At 33.0% G+C, this 20,234-nt stretch overlaps 1 protein-coding gene across 1 annotated transcript in view; it reads left to right on the top strand.

Annotated features, from left to right (window-relative positions):
- Positions 1–19,788, top strand: part of LOC143246785 (cell adhesion molecule Dscam1-like) — a 76,012-nt gene extending 56,224 nt beyond the window's left edge. Inside the window, exons 17-26 of the mRNA XM_076493937.1 lie at positions 636–876; positions 2,580–2,678; positions 5,817–6,002; positions 8,612–8,905; positions 10,458–10,622; positions 10,938–11,158; positions 11,865–11,961; positions 13,953–14,016; positions 14,424–14,509; positions 19,434–19,788. Of these exons, the coding sequence (XP_076350052.1) occupies positions 636–876; positions 2,580–2,678; positions 5,817–6,002; positions 8,612–8,905; positions 10,458–10,622; positions 10,938–11,158; positions 11,865–11,961; positions 13,953–14,016; positions 14,424–14,509; positions 19,434–19,471 (1,491 nt within the window). The 3' untranslated portion in view covers positions 19,472–19,788. The remainder of the gene's footprint in view (positions 1–635; positions 877–2,579; positions 2,679–5,816; positions 6,003–8,611; positions 8,906–10,457; positions 10,623–10,937; positions 11,159–11,864; positions 11,962–13,952; positions 14,017–14,423; positions 14,510–19,433) is intronic.
- The last annotated feature ends 446 nt before the right edge of the window (positions 19,789–20,234 follow it).

Here is a 20,234-nt window from a genome sequence, read left to right as displayed (position 1 = left end):
ACAAACTATGATAGTATTACGTATTCATTCATTTGTATACAATAAAATAATCTAGCTGGTACTTACAAACTATGATAGTATTACGTATTCAGTCATTTGAATACAATAAAATAATCTAGCTGGTACTTACAAACTATGATAGTATTACGTATTCAGTCATTTGAATACAATAAAATAATCTAGCTGGTACTTACAAACTATGATAGTATTACGTATTCAGTAATTTGAATACAATAAAATAATCTAGCTGGTACGTACAAACTGTGATAGTATTACGTATTCAGTCATTTGAATACAATAAAATAATCTAGCTGGTACTTACAAACTATGATAGTATTACGTATTCAGTAATTTGAATACAATAAAATAATCTAGCTGGTACGTACAAACTGTGATAGTATTACGTATTCAGTCATTTGAATACAATAAAATAATCTAGCTGGTACTTACAAACTGTGATAGTATTACGTATTCAGTCATTTTAATACAATAAAATAATCTAGCTGGTACTTACAAACTGTGATAGTATTACGTATTCAGTAACTGATGACAATAAAATGAACTTGTTTGTTACTTGTAATGAGTCATTACAGAGACCACGATACAACCAAACTATCTGTATACATTTAATGTAGTTTCCCCAAAGTGATGAGTCACCTGACACTATTAATGGTTTCTACATCGGACACAAGGAGGACGGAAAGAAGGGGTCGTTCTTGAATCAAACAATGCTGGTAAATAATACAAACAAGAGATGGGAATTTGTTGTTCGAGATTTGAAGAGAGCAACTCGATATAGTTTTGTTGTTCAAGCCTTTAACGATCAGGGTCCTGGACCTCTGTCGATGAAGACCTTTGTTAGAACGTTGGAGTTTGGTAGTAATAATTCTTTTCTTATAATGGTAGTTGACTGAAGTTATCTCAAACTGAACCTCTTGGGTCAGTTCTTACATAATTATTATGATAGTGCCTGACTCAGTAATATTGGTGTGTCACTTGAAGCCAAATTTATCGAATCGTAACTTACCTAAATAACACAAATAATTTGGTAATTCAAGTTTACTTCGTTATGGGTTGTCTAAATTTAACAAAATATGTGGTGATTCTAGTTTACTGAATCGTAAATCAGTTAAGTGTAACAGAATATTGTTTTGGTAGTGAATACTATAAAGAAAATATAAACTGATGCAGTACATAATCTGACAGAATCATGAGACTGGTGATGTTTAATGTCAAATAAATTTTAAACTTGTATAGAATTAGTTCTGGCTAAATCTAGATATCTTTTTGTTGACCATATAAATTTGTAAACGATTATAGAATTGAAACTTTTCATATTTTTGTATTCTCCTGACCAGTGAAGACGAGGTTGATATCCTCAAAGTAGGGTTGTGTTGGTCTTGATAGAAGCTTTCCAGTTTCCTTCTTTAACTTGACCCCTATTTGGAACTGGTATATACATCAAAGTGATGGTCTATCCATGCATTTGTTTAGCTTTCTACTATCCATCTTGGGATCAACACAGAATTTCATCCCCCACTGCCTTTGAGTCAATCTTATATATTATGTTGACAATAGTGGTTTTGTGTTCAGCGAACCAGTAAATAGCTTGTACTATGTCTTCCTGTTCCCTCCTTGTGCTGCCAGTGAAGAGCTTGCCTTATGTCTTCCTGTTCCCTCCTTGTGGTGCCAGTGAAGGGCTTGCCTTATGTCTTCCTGTTCCCTCCTTGTGGTGCCAGTGAAGAGCTTGCATTATGTCTTCCTGTTCCCTCCTTGTGGTGCCAATGAAGAGCTTGCCTTATGTCTTCCTGTTCCCTCCTTGTAGTGCCAGTGAAGAGCTTGCCTTATGGCTTCCTGTTCCCTCCTTGTGGTGCCAGTGAAAAGCTTGCATTATGTCTTCTTCTTCAGTTCTTTTTATTCTTCTGGTAGACGTCAATACCACAACAACGTTATACAGGATATTATTGCTGCACAAGACGATGAATGCTAAATCAGCTCCTTTATTATAGCAACTATCATAGGTTATGACATGTGATTGTTCATCAAAAGGGTGCTGAGGGTTTTTTCTGCTTTACCCTCTTCCTTCTATAAGTTTATTCCTATAAACCACAAAGTAATCATGTGTTTATAGACCACAAAGTAATCATCTCATCAGCAGCTGAAGAACACCTTGTCTTCTTTCCTGAGTTGTAGACAACTCCTCCTTGAGTGGTGTCTATAGGGCTGTTGTGGAGATATAAATTCCCAGTTGAAAATGGCAGTGGCTCAGTAATAAAGGGTACGATCCTTAGCCTTCAAAGTCACAATGAAGGAATTTACAGAAAACACTGTATTTATTGTACAGTAAACAGTGCGTTTATTATAGACGTGCAGTTAACACTGTATTTAGCACAGATGCACACAAACACTGTATTTATCATAGACGTGCAGAAAACACTGTTATGCGATTTTAAGTGTACTAGTCCCGTGTAGTTAACTCTATACCATTTAGCGTTATATATTTACTTTGATTTTTATCACGTAACTCCAGTCCACTGGATGTATCACAAATGTGTTAGCCATATTACACATGTTTTTAGACCCACCTCACACACCCAGAATGACAGTGTCGGGGTCGACCTCCACAAGTTTGAAACTGGTGTGGGAACTAGAAACCGAGAGCAGCACTCCAGTCCAGAGTAAGTTGTTTTATTAAGTTGTCTACTTCTCTTTTCTTTCCTATAAAATAAATCTTCAATTTACATATTAAATTTATATTTTAATAATAAAAAATATGGAAAAAAAAGTTCCATTCTACTGTACGATAATTATTACAGTTATTGGAAGTAACTAGAAAGGCAGTAGTGATCTCATACATGCTGTTTGGATTTGTTGATTTTTCATCTTAATCTAAGAAAAATGCTTGTCACGTCCCACGAACTTATTTTGAGTTTTTATTGTTCAATGTTTAAATAATTGTGTAAAGTTTTTGTCTTTGTAATGTTTCTGTTGTAGGACCGGATCTTTCTTTGTAATGTTTCTGTTGTAGGACCGGATCTTTCTTTGTAATGTTTCTGTTGTAGGACCGGATCTTTCTTTGTAATTTTTTTTTTATCACAAAGTGTTTCCTACACTTTCAGGAATATTTTGGTTATTAAGCCACATCAGTCACGTCACTTCATAAACTCCCACTGGCTAACATCAAATACAACATTTAAATTTATACAGACATAGCCTAAAAGGTTATTAAACATCATCTACTATTCTCTAAAATAACTTTTTCTTACAAATTTATGTCACTACAACAGACATTGTGTAAAATTCTATAATAACCAACATTAATAAAATAATATGACATTTCAGTATTAATGTCACTCAACTTTATAAATCAATTCAAAGTTTTTAAAATAGTAAACTGTAAACTTCAAAAAAATGTTTAAAACCTTGAAGAAACTGGTGATCCTGGCTTTTAATGAAGACAGCACAAAGGCAGGTTGCTCGAGTCACGCTTGTGCTGCACGTGAGCAAGAACTGTCAACTTTAAGTCAAGGGATATCTGCTACTTTCCGATTTTTGGACAGTAAAATGTTAAACATTTCAAAACACTCTGGGTAAAGTCACAGCTCTCCATCCTCTAAAAAATGAATGGTTAATGACCAGTTACTTTATCCAGTCTCATGGATAATCAGAGAGAATAATGGTTAGGTGGTTTACGTAAATATCGACTTTGATTCAAATTAAACTAAAAAATTAAATTAATTTACATAGTAGCTTAGGAAATCGCTAACACTTAACATGGGCCAATATAACCTTATGTCAGCATTAATACCACTTCCATCCGGACATCTTTAGTTCTCAAAAAATAAAACACAAATTTTAACCACACGAAGCTCAGGAAACAAAACTAACCTCCACTCTTTCACCTAAAAAAATCACTTGTTCAATAACACAACTAAACACAAACATAGAAAAACATCCACCTCTTTAGAAGAAAGGTATCATAAACACTAAGACATATAAAAACATACAAAACATAAAACATTGTTATAATACAATAACAGGTATGGACAAAAGTCAACACACAAAACATTGTTATAATACAATAACAGGTATGGACAAAAGTCAACACACAAAACGTTGTTATAATACAATGATAGGTAATTTTTTGTATTTTAGAACTAATGTATCACCCCAGGGCAGCACCCTATAATCATATACAGGGGTAGTTCCGACACCATATTCTTCAGTAAGACGCCGCACAGACACACCACGATCAAACTTCTGCAATAACAGAAAGTGATTCTGCGTTACTGATGGCGTCAGATGCTTCCTTTTCTGTCTGTTACTTATACTGTAGCTCTGTTTGATATTTTCACGGAGAAATTAAACACAAAGCTTCAAAATAAAAAGCAGGAAAAAATGTCAGCGAACATCAGACACACGTGTAACCAATAAAAACGCTGCAACACACCTGACATGCCTGCTGGACGAGCAGCAGACACACGTGTAACCAATAGGAACACTACAACACACCTGACATGCCTGATGAGCGAGCAGCAGACACACGTGTAACCAATAGGAACGCTACCACACACCTGACATGCCTGCTGGGCGAACAGCAGACACACGTGTAACCAATAGGAACGCTACCACACACCTGACATGCCTGCTGGGCGAACAGCAGACACACGTGTAACCAATAGGAACGCTGCAACACACCTGATATGCCTGTCAGACTGCTGGGCAGCTTGAATAGAAAACGGCTTTACTGTTCATATCTAATAATTGTATCTTTTTAAACTTTTCCTTCAAGTTGTTTTCTCATTAATTGATTTATTTTGTTACTCTCTGCTATATTTAAAATTTCATGTACGTAAACACACGCACGCACGCACACACACAAACAGCCAGATGCCATTTGTCTCAAGCTTACATATAGTCGCATACGCTCACCAAATCAAACCTTTGGCAATTACCATAGTAACCAACCTCGGTTTTGTAAACTTGATGACGGTTTTCACGGTTTTATTGCGTGTCGCCATCTATTGGTAGCTAAACTCATTTAGTTCTATAGCTTTTACGAAACAAATACTAGCAGAACGTAGCTGAATTCTAAACGTCTCTTCATCATAAATAATGTTCTTTATGTCTCGATATCAATAGTCACTCTAACTAAATCCGGTATTGTATGGATGTTCATAGTAAATAAATGTTTTCGTTCTATCACGAAACTACAAGTCGATCGACTACTGCTACATTCAGACTGTCACAAACAACACTATGGTTGAAACCCTTCCTGCCACCAGCGGACAGTCGTGATACTACGGTTCTATTAGAGTAAGTTAATATATACCTTTTTCTTACCCTACAATTGATTATATTTTTGTGCAAAGTCCCAAGCGAGAGACGCTCATGTATCCTACTCGATATTATGACTCAAAACAACAACTCTACTAACCTGCCCTCCAACTAAAATTCTTTCAGACAGGAGTTGATTAATTAAATCTATAATTGTCCAATAAGTGAAAAGATCGTGTGTGACCTCCTAAGTGCAAAACTGTTACTATATCTGAAATTGTTAAAAATTTGTTTTAAGTTTCTACTTTAAAACCAACCCAGCGCCACGGCTAAAAATATTAATCCACGACAACATTACTTTTATGGCTTTCTGTAATAGCAAATATTAAGCAAGAATTGTATAAACAACAACCATTTTGTCTAACAAACTGTTTTATATCCGTAACCAACATTAGTGAATATTTAGACCTAATAACTTTACTTGTATTACGCATGATCAACTTTACTTGTATTACACATGATCAACTTCCTGGTTCCAGGTTTTACTATGAATTACAAGGAGGAGGGTAATTCTTGGCAATATGTTAATTTACCGTCCAAACCGTACTCTTACTTATTGGACAATCTTCAATGTGGCGCCACCTACCAGCTGTACATAACTGCTGTTAATGACGTGGGTAGAAGCGATCCCAGCGAGGTCATCAAAGTTACATTAGAAGGAGCCAGTAAGACATTTTTTGTACTTATATTACTGATGTTCTTCCTGTTTTAACCCTAAATGAACTGACTATACTATACTATACTAAATATAATTTTTCATCAGACCACGTGTATTTCTTTAACACACTTATTAACAATAAATAATTTAACTTGTTTCTCGTTAGACGATCAAGTTGTTTTCACAAACTTTTTTGTAGATCAAATCGTAGCTGAGATCAGTATAAATATTTATAACCGAACGAGTATGTAACCACTCGTTTATAATTATACACTCAACTATAACTGTTTATAAACATATACAAATTAATGGTTCTAACTACGTCACTTGTTAAAACCAACCCTAACTGTATATACACGTAACCTGTAATGTTAGCTACAATACCATGTATGATGTTACATGTATACAAATCTATAACTTTACTTATCTTCACTATGGAACCTCATTTAAGCAATACACTGAAACCGGTTGAAGGAATTGATTCTTTAGTGTTATGTATCTTTATCACAATGTTGTTACTATTGACAGATTGTTCTGTATATTAAACTGTCTAATAGTTTTAACCATTAGAACCATACTAACTATACACACATATCTCTTGAAATATTTCATATTCTCACTGCAAGAAATACTGATTAAATGTATTTAAAACGAGATGTATTCACAAGTTTGTTGTTTTACTGTGTGATGTATTCGTAAGTTTGTTGTTTTACTGTGTGATGTATTCATAAGTTTGTTGTTTTACTGTGTGATGTATTCATAAGTTTGTTGTTTTACTGTGTGATGTATTCGTAAGTTTGTTGTTTTACTGTGTGATGTATTCGTAAGTTTGTTGTTTTACTGTGTGATGTATTCATAAGTTTGTTGTTTTACTGTGTGATGTATTCGTAAGTTTGTTGTTTTACTGTGTGATGTATTCGTAAGTTTGTTGTTTTACTGTGTGATGTATTCATAAGTTTGTTGTTTTACTGTGTGATGTATTCGTAAGTTTGTTGTTTTACTGTGTGATGTATTCGTAAGTTTGTTGTTTTACTGTGTGATGTATTCTTAAGTTTGTTGTTTTACTGTGTGATGTATTCGTAAGTTTGTTGTTTTACTGTGTGATGTATTCATAAGTTTGTTGTTTTACTGTGTGATGTATTCATAAGTTTGTTGTTTTACTGTGTGATGTATTCGTAAGTTTGTTGTTTTACTGTGTGATGTATTCATAAGTTTGTTGTTTTTACTGTGTGATGTATCCATAAGTTTGTTGTTTTACTGTGTGATGTATTCGTAAGTTTGTTGTTTTACTGTGTGATGTATTCGTAAGTTTGTTGTTTTACTGTGTGATGTATTCATAAGTTTGTTGTTTTACTGTGTGATGTATTCATAAGTTTGTTGTTTTACTGTGTGATGTATTCATAAGTTTGTTGTTTTACTGTGTGATGTATTCATAAGTTTGTTGTTCTACTGTGTGATGTATTCATAAGTTTGTTGTTTTACTGTGTGATGTATTCGTAAGTTTGTTGTTTTACTGTGTGATGTATTCGTAAGTTTGTTGTTTTACTGTGTGATGTATTCATAAGTTTGTTGTTTTACTGTGTGATGCATTCGTAAGTTTGTTCTTTTCACCATGTGAAGTATTAATAAGTTTGTTGTTTTCACCATGTGATGTATTCATAAGTTTGTTGTTTTACTATGTGATGTATAAATTAGTTTGTTGTTTTCACCATGTGAAGTATTAATAAGTTTGTTGTTTTCACCATGTCAAGTATTAATAAGTTTGTTGTTTTCACCATGTGAAGTATTAATAAGTTTGTTGTTTTCACCATGTGAAGTATTAATAAGTTTGTTGTTTTCACTATATGAAGTATTAATAAGTTTGTTGTTTTCACCATGTGAAGTATGAATAAGTTTGTTGTTTTCACCATGTGAAGTATTAATAAGTTTGTTGTTTTCACCATGTGAAGTATTAATAAGTTTGTTGTTTTCACCATATGAAGTATTAATGAGTTTGTTGTTTTCACCATGTGAAGTATTAATAAGTTTGTTGTTTTCACCATGTCAAGTATTAATAAGTTTGTTGTTTTCACTATATGAAGTATTAATAAGTTTGTTGTTTTCACCATGTGAAGTATGAATAAGTTTGTTCTTTTCACCATGTGAAGTATTAATAAGTTTCTTGTTTTCACCATGTAAAGTATTAATAAGTTTGTTGTTTTCACTATATGAAGTATTAATGAGTTTGTTGTTTTCACCATATCAAGTATTAATAAGTTTATTGTTTTCACCATGTGAAGTATTAATAAGTTTGTTGTTTTCACCATGTGAAGTATTAATAAGTTTGTTGTTTTCACCATATGAAGTATTAATAAGTTTGTTGTTTTCACCATGTGAAGTATTAATGAGTTTGTTGTTTTCACCATGTGAAGTATTAATAAGTTTGTTCTTTTCACCATGTAAAGTATAAATTACTTTGTTGTTTTCACCATGTGAAGTATTAATGAGTTTGTTGTTTTCACCATGTGAAGTATTAATAAGTTTGTTGTTTTCACCATGTGAAGTATTAATGAGTTTGTTTGTTTAACAATAAAACCAAGAACTTTGTCTGTGTCATGTTTTGTTGTTCATCAATAGAACCAACAGCTCCACGTGTAGAGAGGTTTGTCACCACAAACAGTTCAAATGTCCAGTTTAACTTGCTTGCCTGGATAGATGGTGGGTGCCCGTTAAGGTATTTCATTATCCAGTACAAACTTCGGGACCAAAAGGAGTGGTCATTGTGGTCTAACAATGTGATTCCAAATCAGAGGAACGTTGTTGTAACTGACCTACGCCCAGGGACCTGGTATGACCTTTTGGTGACAGCTCAAAATGACGCAGGCAACACAGAGGCTGAATATCAGTTCGCAACCCTTACAGAAACAGGAGGTAAAACATAACCTACTGGTCATAACAACCTGCTGTACATAATAACCTACTGTAGATAATAACCTGCTGTACATAACAACCTATTATACATAACTTACTGTACATAATAACCTGCTGTACATAACAACCTGCTGTACATAATAACCTGCTGTACATAACAACCTGCTTTCCATATAACCTACTGTAGATAATAACCTGCTGTACATAACAACTTACTGTACATAACAACTTACTGTACATAATAACCTGCTGTACATAACAACCTGCTGTACATAACAACCTACTGTACATAACAACCTGCTGTACATAATAACCTACTGTACATAACAACCCGTTATACATAACAGGTTAACAGGTACTTCTAATTACCTGTTGTACATAACGGGTTAACAGGTACTTTAATTACTGTTGTACATAACGGGTTAACAGGTACTTCTTATTACTGTTGTACATAACGGGTTAACAGGTACTTTAATTACTGTTGTACATAACGGGTTAACAGGTACTTTAATTACCTGCTGTACATAAATAATTAACAGGTACTAGGAACTAAGTAATGTCTATATTATTAATAAAATATATCATTTTTAACAATGTTTATAAGTTACTTTGAAATACAATGACATTTTACTACACATGTAATTATATCGTTACAAAGCATCGTCTGGTTTCATTAACCGGTTCGGTACACTTGTTTCTGAGTTCAGTTTCTTACACTTCGTTAAATGAATTATATGACAAACTGTGATATTGTTTGAAACATTTAGTAAACAGTCAAAAATAAAACACATATTCAAATTAAAGTACCCAGAGGTTTGTCATTTAAGAAACAGTCGTTAAATGTGTTCCTATGGTAAACCCGTGTAATCGTTACAGTGATACAGCATTGTAACTCTTACAATCATGTATTGTTAACGCTTCTAAAGTTTTATTGTGTTTGTTTAACATTTGTTTACTTTCATATATTGTTTAATAACAGCTGCCACTGTTACAGAATGCTTCAGTTCTTACGTGATGTAGTGTTACAGTTGTTACCGTTATGTAGTGTTACAGCTGTTACCGTCACGTGGTGTTAAAGTTGTTACCGTCACGTGGTGTTGAAGTTGTTACGTCCTCCTCTGGTACAATTCTACTGATTTACAACGCTAAAATCAGGGGTTCAAGTCCCTCCGGTTGACTCAGCAGATAGCCCGATGGGGCTTTGCTGTAAGAACACACATACATACAACTGTTACCCTCATCTAGTGTAACAAACTGTTACACTACATGAAGGTAACAACTGCTGTAGAAAGTTACTGTTCTTAAGTAAGAGTTATTTACCGTTCTCTAGTGTAACAATTACAGATGTAACTGCTATCAGTGTAACAGCTGAGAAAGTTTGTGATGGTTTTATTAACAGTAGCAGCTGTCAGTGTTATGTATCTTTATGTGTACTGACTGATAGTATTAACTGTATTAACTTGGAAGTCATTCCAATGTGATACTTTTCAATTATGAATCCATCTTTCTATCATACGGGTCAATAGTAAATCCACTGAATTCTATTCTCTAGCTACTATATCCCCTTACTCGGCTGTCGACAACCAAAAGTCTATATTTATAAAAGATCCGGCTGTGTTTGTGCCCACTGTATGTGTCATTTTTGTCGTCTTGGTGATTATTTTGGTGTCTGCTTTAGTTGTTATATGGAGAAGAAGAGAGAGGGAGCCTGACGCAGGTGTGTTCAGAATAAGGTAGCTTTATAACGGTAGCATGTACTGATTTAAGAATATAGAATGTTTAGTTTGATTTATACTCCAATTAAAGTGTGGATTAAAGATCTTTAGTTGGCCCCTTTGTGTGCCATAGAGTTGTTTCTGATTGTGTAATATTCTGCTTAACTTGTGTTTTAACCTTTACAGAGAGCTCAATCTTTGATATAAAACATTCTAATATGTACCGTTAATAAAGACAAAGATACGTCGTTAAAGTTTATGTTGAAAAAACCAACTATGTTAAAGTTAAAACTAAAAATGTATATTTATGCTTAAAGTTTCAAGAAACTACGGAAGCAGAGAGGACATTTCCATGAACTCGTATGGAAAGGTAAAGTGCACTACTTCTACTGATGCCCAGAGGGAGCCACTGTATTATCAGTCTCATTACGCCACCACGCATACACCAGCTGAGAGTGCAGACAGAGTTAACCATGCTACCATACGAAGGGTGAGAAGCAGACCGTTAGAATACACCTACGACGTTCCTCACCGACAGGTGTGAAAATGTCTGGTTCTACCATTTGTATTAATTATAAGATAACTGAGACTCATTGTGACTCAATTATTACAAACTTTAAACACACTCAAATACCAAACTAATGATTCTTATATAATAGAAATACACATGAAAACAACATTCTCAACTGACGTTTCAAACACGTTCACCATATTAGTTAAATCACATCGGTTTCCATTATTTAAACAATATTACTCTAAATACTTTATTGTGTTATAACTGCACCACTTGAGGGCGTCCTGTCCAATTATTAAAAACTGATTATAGTATGTACTAATAACTTTGTAAACATTACAAACAAAAGCTGCACACCATGGGTGAGAGTAGCATGTGGACAAGAGTATTTTCAATACTAAATTTTATCTAAATAACTAAATGAAGATAATTTTTAATGTTATCTCCTAAGAGTTCCGTCCTTATCGCTTCTCGGTTTCAATACGCAAATAGTTTTATTGTTTCAGCTGCGTTTTAAACAGTTTTACAAACTTTATTATTTATATCGATGAAATAATGTGAGACAAACAGAAAACTGGTTTAAAATTATGTTTATATTGAGAATTCTTCACAAAATTAAAGTAAAAAAAAAAGATTAAGGTGGCAAAGAATGAAATTCAACCCCCTTCTTGTTGTTAATAAACATGTGTAGCCATAAACAAAAACTTTATTAAACACGATTTTTAAACAGAACGTAGAAGACTCCAAACACCAATATTCAGTTCTATGGAACACCTCTCCAGCTGCCGAGACCCGAAGTGAACAAACGTACGAGAATCGTATTCGAGGTACAGTTTGTAATAAACGTTGGTAAGGTAAAGTTAAGGTTTAGTTTGTATCAATAAGTGCTGTTCTACTGAACGTGTCAATTGTTTTGTTTACTATGTCTTACGAATAGAATGGGTTTCAGATTTAATATAAAACTTGAGAGGGATGAAGACAAGCAAAGCTTCACCCTGTGTATCAGTCAAACACCTGAAACGAACATCATATAGAAAGGTAAGGTAAACTGAACATCTTAATAGAGGAACATTACATGAACTAAACACATTGTTATTAATAGAGGAACATTACATGAATTAAACACATTGTTATTAATAGAGGAACATTAGATAAACTGAACACATTGTTATTAATAGAGGAGCATTAAATGAACTGAACAAATTGTTATTAATAGAGGAACATTAGATGAACTGAACACATTGTTATTAATAGAGGATGGTTACATGAAGTTCACTAACACCAAGTGTCTACAAAATTTAGTTTCCTGACATGAATCTATCACAACAAAAGCTGGGAACTTTTATTCACTTTATGTATTAAACTTTTTCTCTGGGCTTCAAACAATCTAAGTTCATATATTTATAAATTTAGGTTTAGGTTATATTCTAAATGTCTGTATATAACTTAATTGTACTACAATTGCTTCCAGGTTTACCACAGTTGCAAATATACACGTTTACCACTTCTAATCAACAACTACTCCAAGTTTTGATCGTGCTGTTCTTGGACATAATTATATGGATTAACTTGAAAATACAAGTGATAATTGTTGTGAAAGTGTAGGTTTGACTGAACAGTAAAGATGGTGAAGTCCTTAATACTGTTATGTGTCAAAACAAGAGGATCAAACTGTAAAATATTTTGTTGCATAATGTTGTGCTTGTATAAATTACCAACCAAACTTCCCATCACCTGAGTCAGGTATACATGTAGAAATATGAACTGTTTCAAAGAAAGAGGGCTTATAATCTGTGATTTTATGATTACAGTGCTTTAAGTAGCTAGAAATTTACACAGTAATACCAATCCGTGAGTAAATACTATTGATCCAACAATAATTCATAACTAAATACTGTTAATCCAACAATAATTCTGACTAAATACTGTTAATCCAACAATAATTCTGACTAAATACTGTTAATCCAACACTAATTCATAACTAAATACTGTTAATCCAACAATAATTCTGACTAAATACTGTTAATCCAACAATAATTCTGACTAAATACTGTTAATCCAACAATAATTCATAACTAAATACTGTTAATCCAACAACAATCCATGACTAAATATTGTTAATCCAACAACAATCCATGACTAAATACTGTTAATCCAACAATAATTTATAACTAAATACTGTTAATCCAACAATAATTCTGACTAAATACTGTTAATCCAACAATAATTTATAACTAAATACTGTTAATCCAACAATAATTCTGACTAAATACTGTTAATCCAACAATAATTCATAACTAAATACTGTTAATCCAACAATAATTCATAACTAAATACTGTTAATCCAACAACAATCCATAACTAAATACTGTTAATCCAACAACAATCCATGACCAAATATTGTTAATCCAACAACAATCCATGACTAAATATTGTTAATCCAACAATAATCCATGACTAAATATTGTTAATCCAACAACAATCCATGACTAAATACTGTTAATCCAACAATAATTTTGACTAAATACTGTTAATCCAACAATAATTCATAACTAAATACTGTTAATCCAACAACAATCCATGACTAAATATTGTTAATCCAAAAACAATCCATGACTAAATACTATTAATCCAACAATAATTTTGACTAAATACTGTTAATCCAACAATAATTCATAACTAAATACTGTTAATCCAAAAATAATTCATAACTAAATACTGTTAATCCAACAACAATCCATCACTAAATATTGTTAATCCAACAACAATCCATGACTAAATACTGTTAATCCAACAACTCTGTACTATCTTGTTTCAGCTGCTCTCCCGCCAACGGTGCCAGATGACATGAAAGAAATAATAAACCGAGATAGCACCAAAAGGTAGTGTAATATCTCCACATGAATTTAACATGTATCACACCAGTTTTTATATGGTTCTATATTTGTTCTAGTAGCTTCAGATAACACAAGAAATACTACTTGGAGAGCTAATAGAATTACATGTTTGTTTGTTTCTTTAATAAAAGTTTACTTTAAGGCTGGTAATGTTTACCTGTTTGTTTGTTTCTTCAATAAAAGCTTACTTTAAGCCTAGTAATGCTTACCTGTTTGTTTCTTTAATAAAATGTTACTTTAAGCCTGGTAATGCTTACCTGTTTGTTTGTTTCTTTAATAAAAGCTTACTTTAAGCCTGGTAATGCTTACCTGTTTGTTTGTTTCTTTAATAAAAGGTTACTTTAAGCCTGGTAATGCTTACCTGTTTGTTTGTTTCTTCTTTCTTTAACCAGTGAGATTCATGTTTCTCTGAACAAGAAACCTACATCGATGGAAACATCAGAAGAATTTTCTGAAACAGAATGTGACCGATACCTAGGTAACGAAACTTTAATATAAACAGAATGTGACCGACACCTTGGTAACGAAACTTTAATATAAACAGAATGTGACCGATACCTTGGTAACGAAACTTTAATATAAACAGAATGTGACCGATACCTTGGTAACGAAACTTTATTATAAACAGCTAAAGTAATTTAATAGCTGCAATGAAATATGAGACGTGAAATATGAACCAATACAGAATCCAACATAGGACTAGAATACAGAGTTCAAGTGAACCAATACAGAATCCAACATAGCACTAGAATACAGAGTTCAAGTGAACCAATACAGAATCCAACATAGCACTAGAATACAGAGTTCAAGTGAACCAATACAGAATCCAACATAGCACTAGAATACAGAGTTCAAGTGAACCAATACAGAATCCAACATAGGACTAGAATACAGAGTTCAAGTGAACCAATACAGAATCCAACATAGGACTAGAATACAGAGTTCAAGTGAACCAATACAGAATCCAACATAGGTCTAGAATACAGAGTTCAAGTGAACCAATACAGAATCCAACATAGGTCTAGAATATAGAGTTCAAGTGAACCAATACAGAATCCAACATAGCACTAGAATACAGAGTTCAAGTGAACCAATACAGAATCCAACATAGGACTAGAATACAGAGTTCAAGTGAACCACTACAGAATCTAACATAGGACTAGAATACAGAGTTCAAGTTAACCCATACAGAATCCAACATAGGTCTAGAATACAGAGTTCAAGTGAACCAATACAGAATCCAACATAGCACTAGTATACAGAGTTCAAGTGAACCAATACAGAATCCAACATAGGACTAGAATACAGAGTTCAAGTGAACCAATACAGAATCCAACATAGGTCTAGAATATAGAGTTCAAGTCAACCAATACAGAATCCAACATAGCACTAGAATACAGAGTTCAAGTGAACCAATACAGAATCCAACATAGGTCTAGAATACAGAGTTCAAGTGAACCAATACAGAATCCAACATAGGTCTAGAATACAGAGTTCAAGTGAACCAATACAGAATCCAACATAGCACTAGAATACAGAGTTCAAGTGAAGCAATACAGAATCCAACATAGGTCTAGAATATAGAGTTCAAGTGAACCAATACAGAATCCAACATAGCACTAGAATACAGAGTTCAAGTGAACCAATACAGAATCCAACATAGGTCGAGAATATAGAGTTCAAGTGAACCAATACAGAATCCAACATAGGTCTAGAATACAGAGTTCAAGTGAACCAATACAGAATCCAACATAGGTCTAGCATACAGAGTTCAAGTGAACTAATACAGAATCCAACATAGCACCAGAATACAGAGTTCAAGTGAACCAATACAGAATCCAACATAGCACTACAATACAGAGTTCAAGTGAACCAATACAGAATCCAACATAGGTCTAGAATACAGAGTTCAAGTGAACCAATACAGAATCCAACATAGGTCGAGAATATAGAGTTCAAGTGAACCAATACAGAATCCAACACAGGTCTAGAATACAGAGTTCAAGTGAAATAAAAAAGAATCCTACATAGGACCACAATACAGAGTTCAAGTGAACCAATATAGAATCCAACATAGGACTACAATACAGAGTTCAAGTGAACCAATACAGAATCCAACACAAAACTAGAATACAGAGTTCAAGGTATGGTAAATAAAGGTAATGAGTAAAATCTACAGACAGGCATGATAAATAAAAGTTATGAGTAAAATCTACAGCCAGGCAATGGTAAATAAAAGTAATGAGTAAAACCTACAGACAGGCAATGGTAAATAAAGGTAATGAGTAAAACCTACAGACAGGCAATGGTAAATAAAGGTAATGAGTAAAACCTACAGACAGGCAATGGTAAATAAAGGTAATGAGTAAAACCTACAAACTGGCATGCTAAATAAAGGTAATGAGTAAAACCTACAGACAGGCAATGGTAAATAAAGGTAATGAGTAAACCTACAGACAGACATGGTAAATAAAGGTAATGAGTAAAACCTACAGACAGACATGGTAAATAAAGGTAATGAGTAAACCCTACAGAGAGACAGGGTAAAAAAAGGTAATGAGTAAAACCTACTGACAGGCAATGGTAAATAAAGGTAATGAGTAAAATCTACAGACAGACATGGTAAATAAAGGTAATGAGTAAAACCTACAGACAGACATGGTAAATAAAGGTAATGAGTAAAACCTACAGACAGGCAATGGTAAATAAAGGTAATGAGTAAAACCTACAGACAGACATGGTAAAAAAAGGTAATGAGTAAAACCTACAGACAGACATGGTAAATAAAGGTAATGAGTAAACCTACAGACAGGCAATGGTAAATAAAGGTAATGAGTAAAACCTACAGACAGGCATGGTAAATAAAGGTAATGAGTAAAACCTACAGACAGAGAATGGTAAATAAAGGTAATGAGTAAAACCTACAGACAGGCATGGTAAATAAAGGTAATGAGTAAAACCTACAGACAGGCAATGGTAAATAAAGGTAACGAGTAAAACCTACAGACAGACATGATAAATAAAAGTAATGAGTAAAACCTACAGACAGGCAATGGTAAATAAAGGTAATGAGTAAAACCTACAGACAGACATGGTAAATAAAGGTAATGAGTAAAACCTACAGACAGACATGGTAAATAAAGGTAATGAGTAAAACCTACAGACAGGCATGGTAAATAAAGGTAATGAGTAAAACCTACAGACAGGGAATGGTAAATAAAGGTAACGAGTAAAACCTACAGACAGACATGATAAATAAAAGTAATGAGTAAAACCTACAGACAGGCAATGGTAAATAAAGGTAATGAGTAAAACCTACAGACAGACATGGTAAATAAAGGTAATGAGTAAAACCTACAGACAGGCAATGGTAAATAAAGGTAATGAGTAAAACCTACAGACAGGCAATGGTAAATAAAGGTAATGAGTAAAACCTACAGACAGACATGGTAAATAAAGGTAATGAGTAAAACCTACAGACAGACATGGTAAATAAAGGTAATGAGTAAAACCTACAGACAGGCAATGGTAAATAAAGGTAATGAGTAAAACATACAGACAGGCAATGGTAAATAAAGGTAATGAGTAAAGCCTACAGACAGACATGGTAAATAAAGGTAATGAGTAAAACCTTCAGACAGGCAATGGTAAATGAAGGTAATGAGTAAAACCTACAGACAGGCAATGGTAAATAAAGGTAATGAGTAAAACCTACAGACAGGCAATGGTAAATAAAGGTAATGAGTAAAACCTACAGACAGGCAATGGTAAATAAAGGTAATGAGTAAAACCTACAGACAGGCATGGTAAATAAAGGTAATGAGTAAAACCTACAGACAGGCATGATAAATAAAAGTAATGAGTAAAACCTACAGACAGGCAATGGTAAATAAAGGTAATGAGTAAAACCTACAGACAGACATGGTAAATAAAGGTAATGAGTAAAACCTACAGACAGGCAATGGTAAATAAAGGTAATGAGTAAAACCTACAGACAGGCAATGGTAAATAAAGGTAATGAGCAAAACCTACAGACAGACATGGTAAATAAAGGTAATGAGTAAAACCTACAGACAGACATGGTAAATAAAGGTAATGAGTAAAACCTACAGACAGGCAATGGTAAATAAAGGTAATGAGTAAAACATACAGACAGGCAATGGTAAATAAAGGTAATGAGTAAAGCCTACAGACAGACATGGTAAATAAAGGTAATGAGTAAAACCTTCAGACAGGCAATGGTAAATGAAGGTAATGAGTAAAACCTACAGACAGGCAATGGTAAACAAAGGTAATGAGTAAAACCTACAGACAGGCAATGGTAAATAAAGGTAATGAGTAAAACCTACAGACAGGCAATGGTAAATAAAGGTAATGAGTAAAACCTACAGACAGGCAATGGTAAATAAAGGTAATGAGTAAAACCTACAGACAGGCATGGTAAATAAAGGTAATGAGTAAAACCTACAGACAGGCAATGGTAAATAAAGATAATGTGTAAAACCTACAGACAGACATGGTAAATAAAGGTAATGAGTAAAACCTACAGACAGGCAATGGTAAATAAATGTAATGAGTAAAACCTACAAACTGGGAATGGTAGAAGAAGGTAATAAGTAGAACCTACAGACAGACATGGTCAAATCAGTTTATTATTAAGTAGGGTTTGTCGAACACGCTGGTAAAGAAATTGTTACAATTCGAAACCCCTTGCGAGTTTGTTTGTTTGTTTAAATGAGCGGCATGAACCAGTTTTCGAGCACTGAATATTTGTATGTAAATAATTAATAATTATTTAAACATAATTAATAAAACACATCAGAAATCATTAGTGGAATAAATAACCATTATAGAGTTTATGTAAATAAACATTTATTAAAGTATCTCTTTATACACTTGAATTATTAACTCATGAGAATGTTTCTGTTTACTTCCTAGCAGAAATAAAAACTGTGGACATTGTCAGTAACACACACTAAAGAATTATGTTTTTATAATTGCTTTTTATTAAGGACAAATACATATAATATATATATGATAAATACATATGATATGTATAATAGATTTAAACTTATGTAATACATATATACAAACATATGTAATATATATCAATATATATAATGTTTTTGGTTTTTTTCGGGTGTGTTTATTTCTATCTCTTGCTACTGGTATTTAATGTTCAGTTGTGAAGTAACAAAATTATTCACTTTCTCAAAGAACAAAACTTTGTGAATTTAATGACATATTTTAAACAATAACTTGTCATTGTAGGGTTAATGAGTGACGTTATTATTATTCAAAGGTATAATTTATCAGGAATAGTTCAATTAGTTGTGTTAAATTGATAACATCCATATTGTGGAAAACTGAAAGTTTTAAAATAATATTGTATTGGTTTTTAGCCATCGCTGATGCAATGCATCTTTCGGCTACGTATTAAACCAACAGACAAGGACAAATGTTCATTACATTGAGGAAGTATTGGTCTGAGATACCCAACAGAAAAGGACGGGAAGACAAATTCATAAAAAATAGACAGAAAAAGCTTCTGGACAATACCAACTGTCATACTGATGATAGAACCTGAGATACCTTCTTAATAAGTTTAATGTTGAATAAAAAGTGCAATTACCCTATGATCCTTGAATTCAGACACACATCATTTGTATAAAGCACTGATGAATGGAACTTTGTGAATAACATCACGTCTTAAATTTGTTTTGTTAATTTTGAACAATAAATTTCTAAAATCAAAGACTGGGGTGTTTATGTTTTACTATCATATCAATGAAAAGATGGGAAAATACTCTTCATAAACAGATTTACCTACTTCACAACATATAACTTATGGAACTATTTCTCATTCATGTTCCTCAAAGATAAAGAACAGGCTATTTGCATTCTGTAAAACACAACAAATAGAACAACACATTTGAAAACATTCTAACAACATTAAAGTACAATTTCATACACTCAGAGACATTAATCACAATATCTTAGGGGTATTTTCAAAATACAATCATTAAAATCTTTTCAACAAATCAAAAGTTTCCTTACGTCACAATTACATAACAAAAATATTAAATTACCAGTCATCTCTTGTTATTGATCAATCATGTTCCACTTAACAGAAATCTAACAATAATACTTGATCACTGTTCTCTAGTTAAGAGTTAGTTAACAGTAATACTAGATCACTGTTC

This window comes from Tachypleus tridentatus, chromosome 3 (genome assembly GCF_004210375.1).
Source record: "Tachypleus tridentatus isolate NWPU-2018 chromosome 3, ASM421037v1, whole genome shotgun sequence".
NCBI classification, from domain to species: domain Eukaryota; kingdom Metazoa; phylum Arthropoda; class Merostomata; order Xiphosura; family Limulidae; genus Tachypleus; species Tachypleus tridentatus.
The sequence above is the reverse complement of the archived record's forward strand: the minus strand, read 5'-3'. Positions and strand labels throughout refer to the sequence as shown.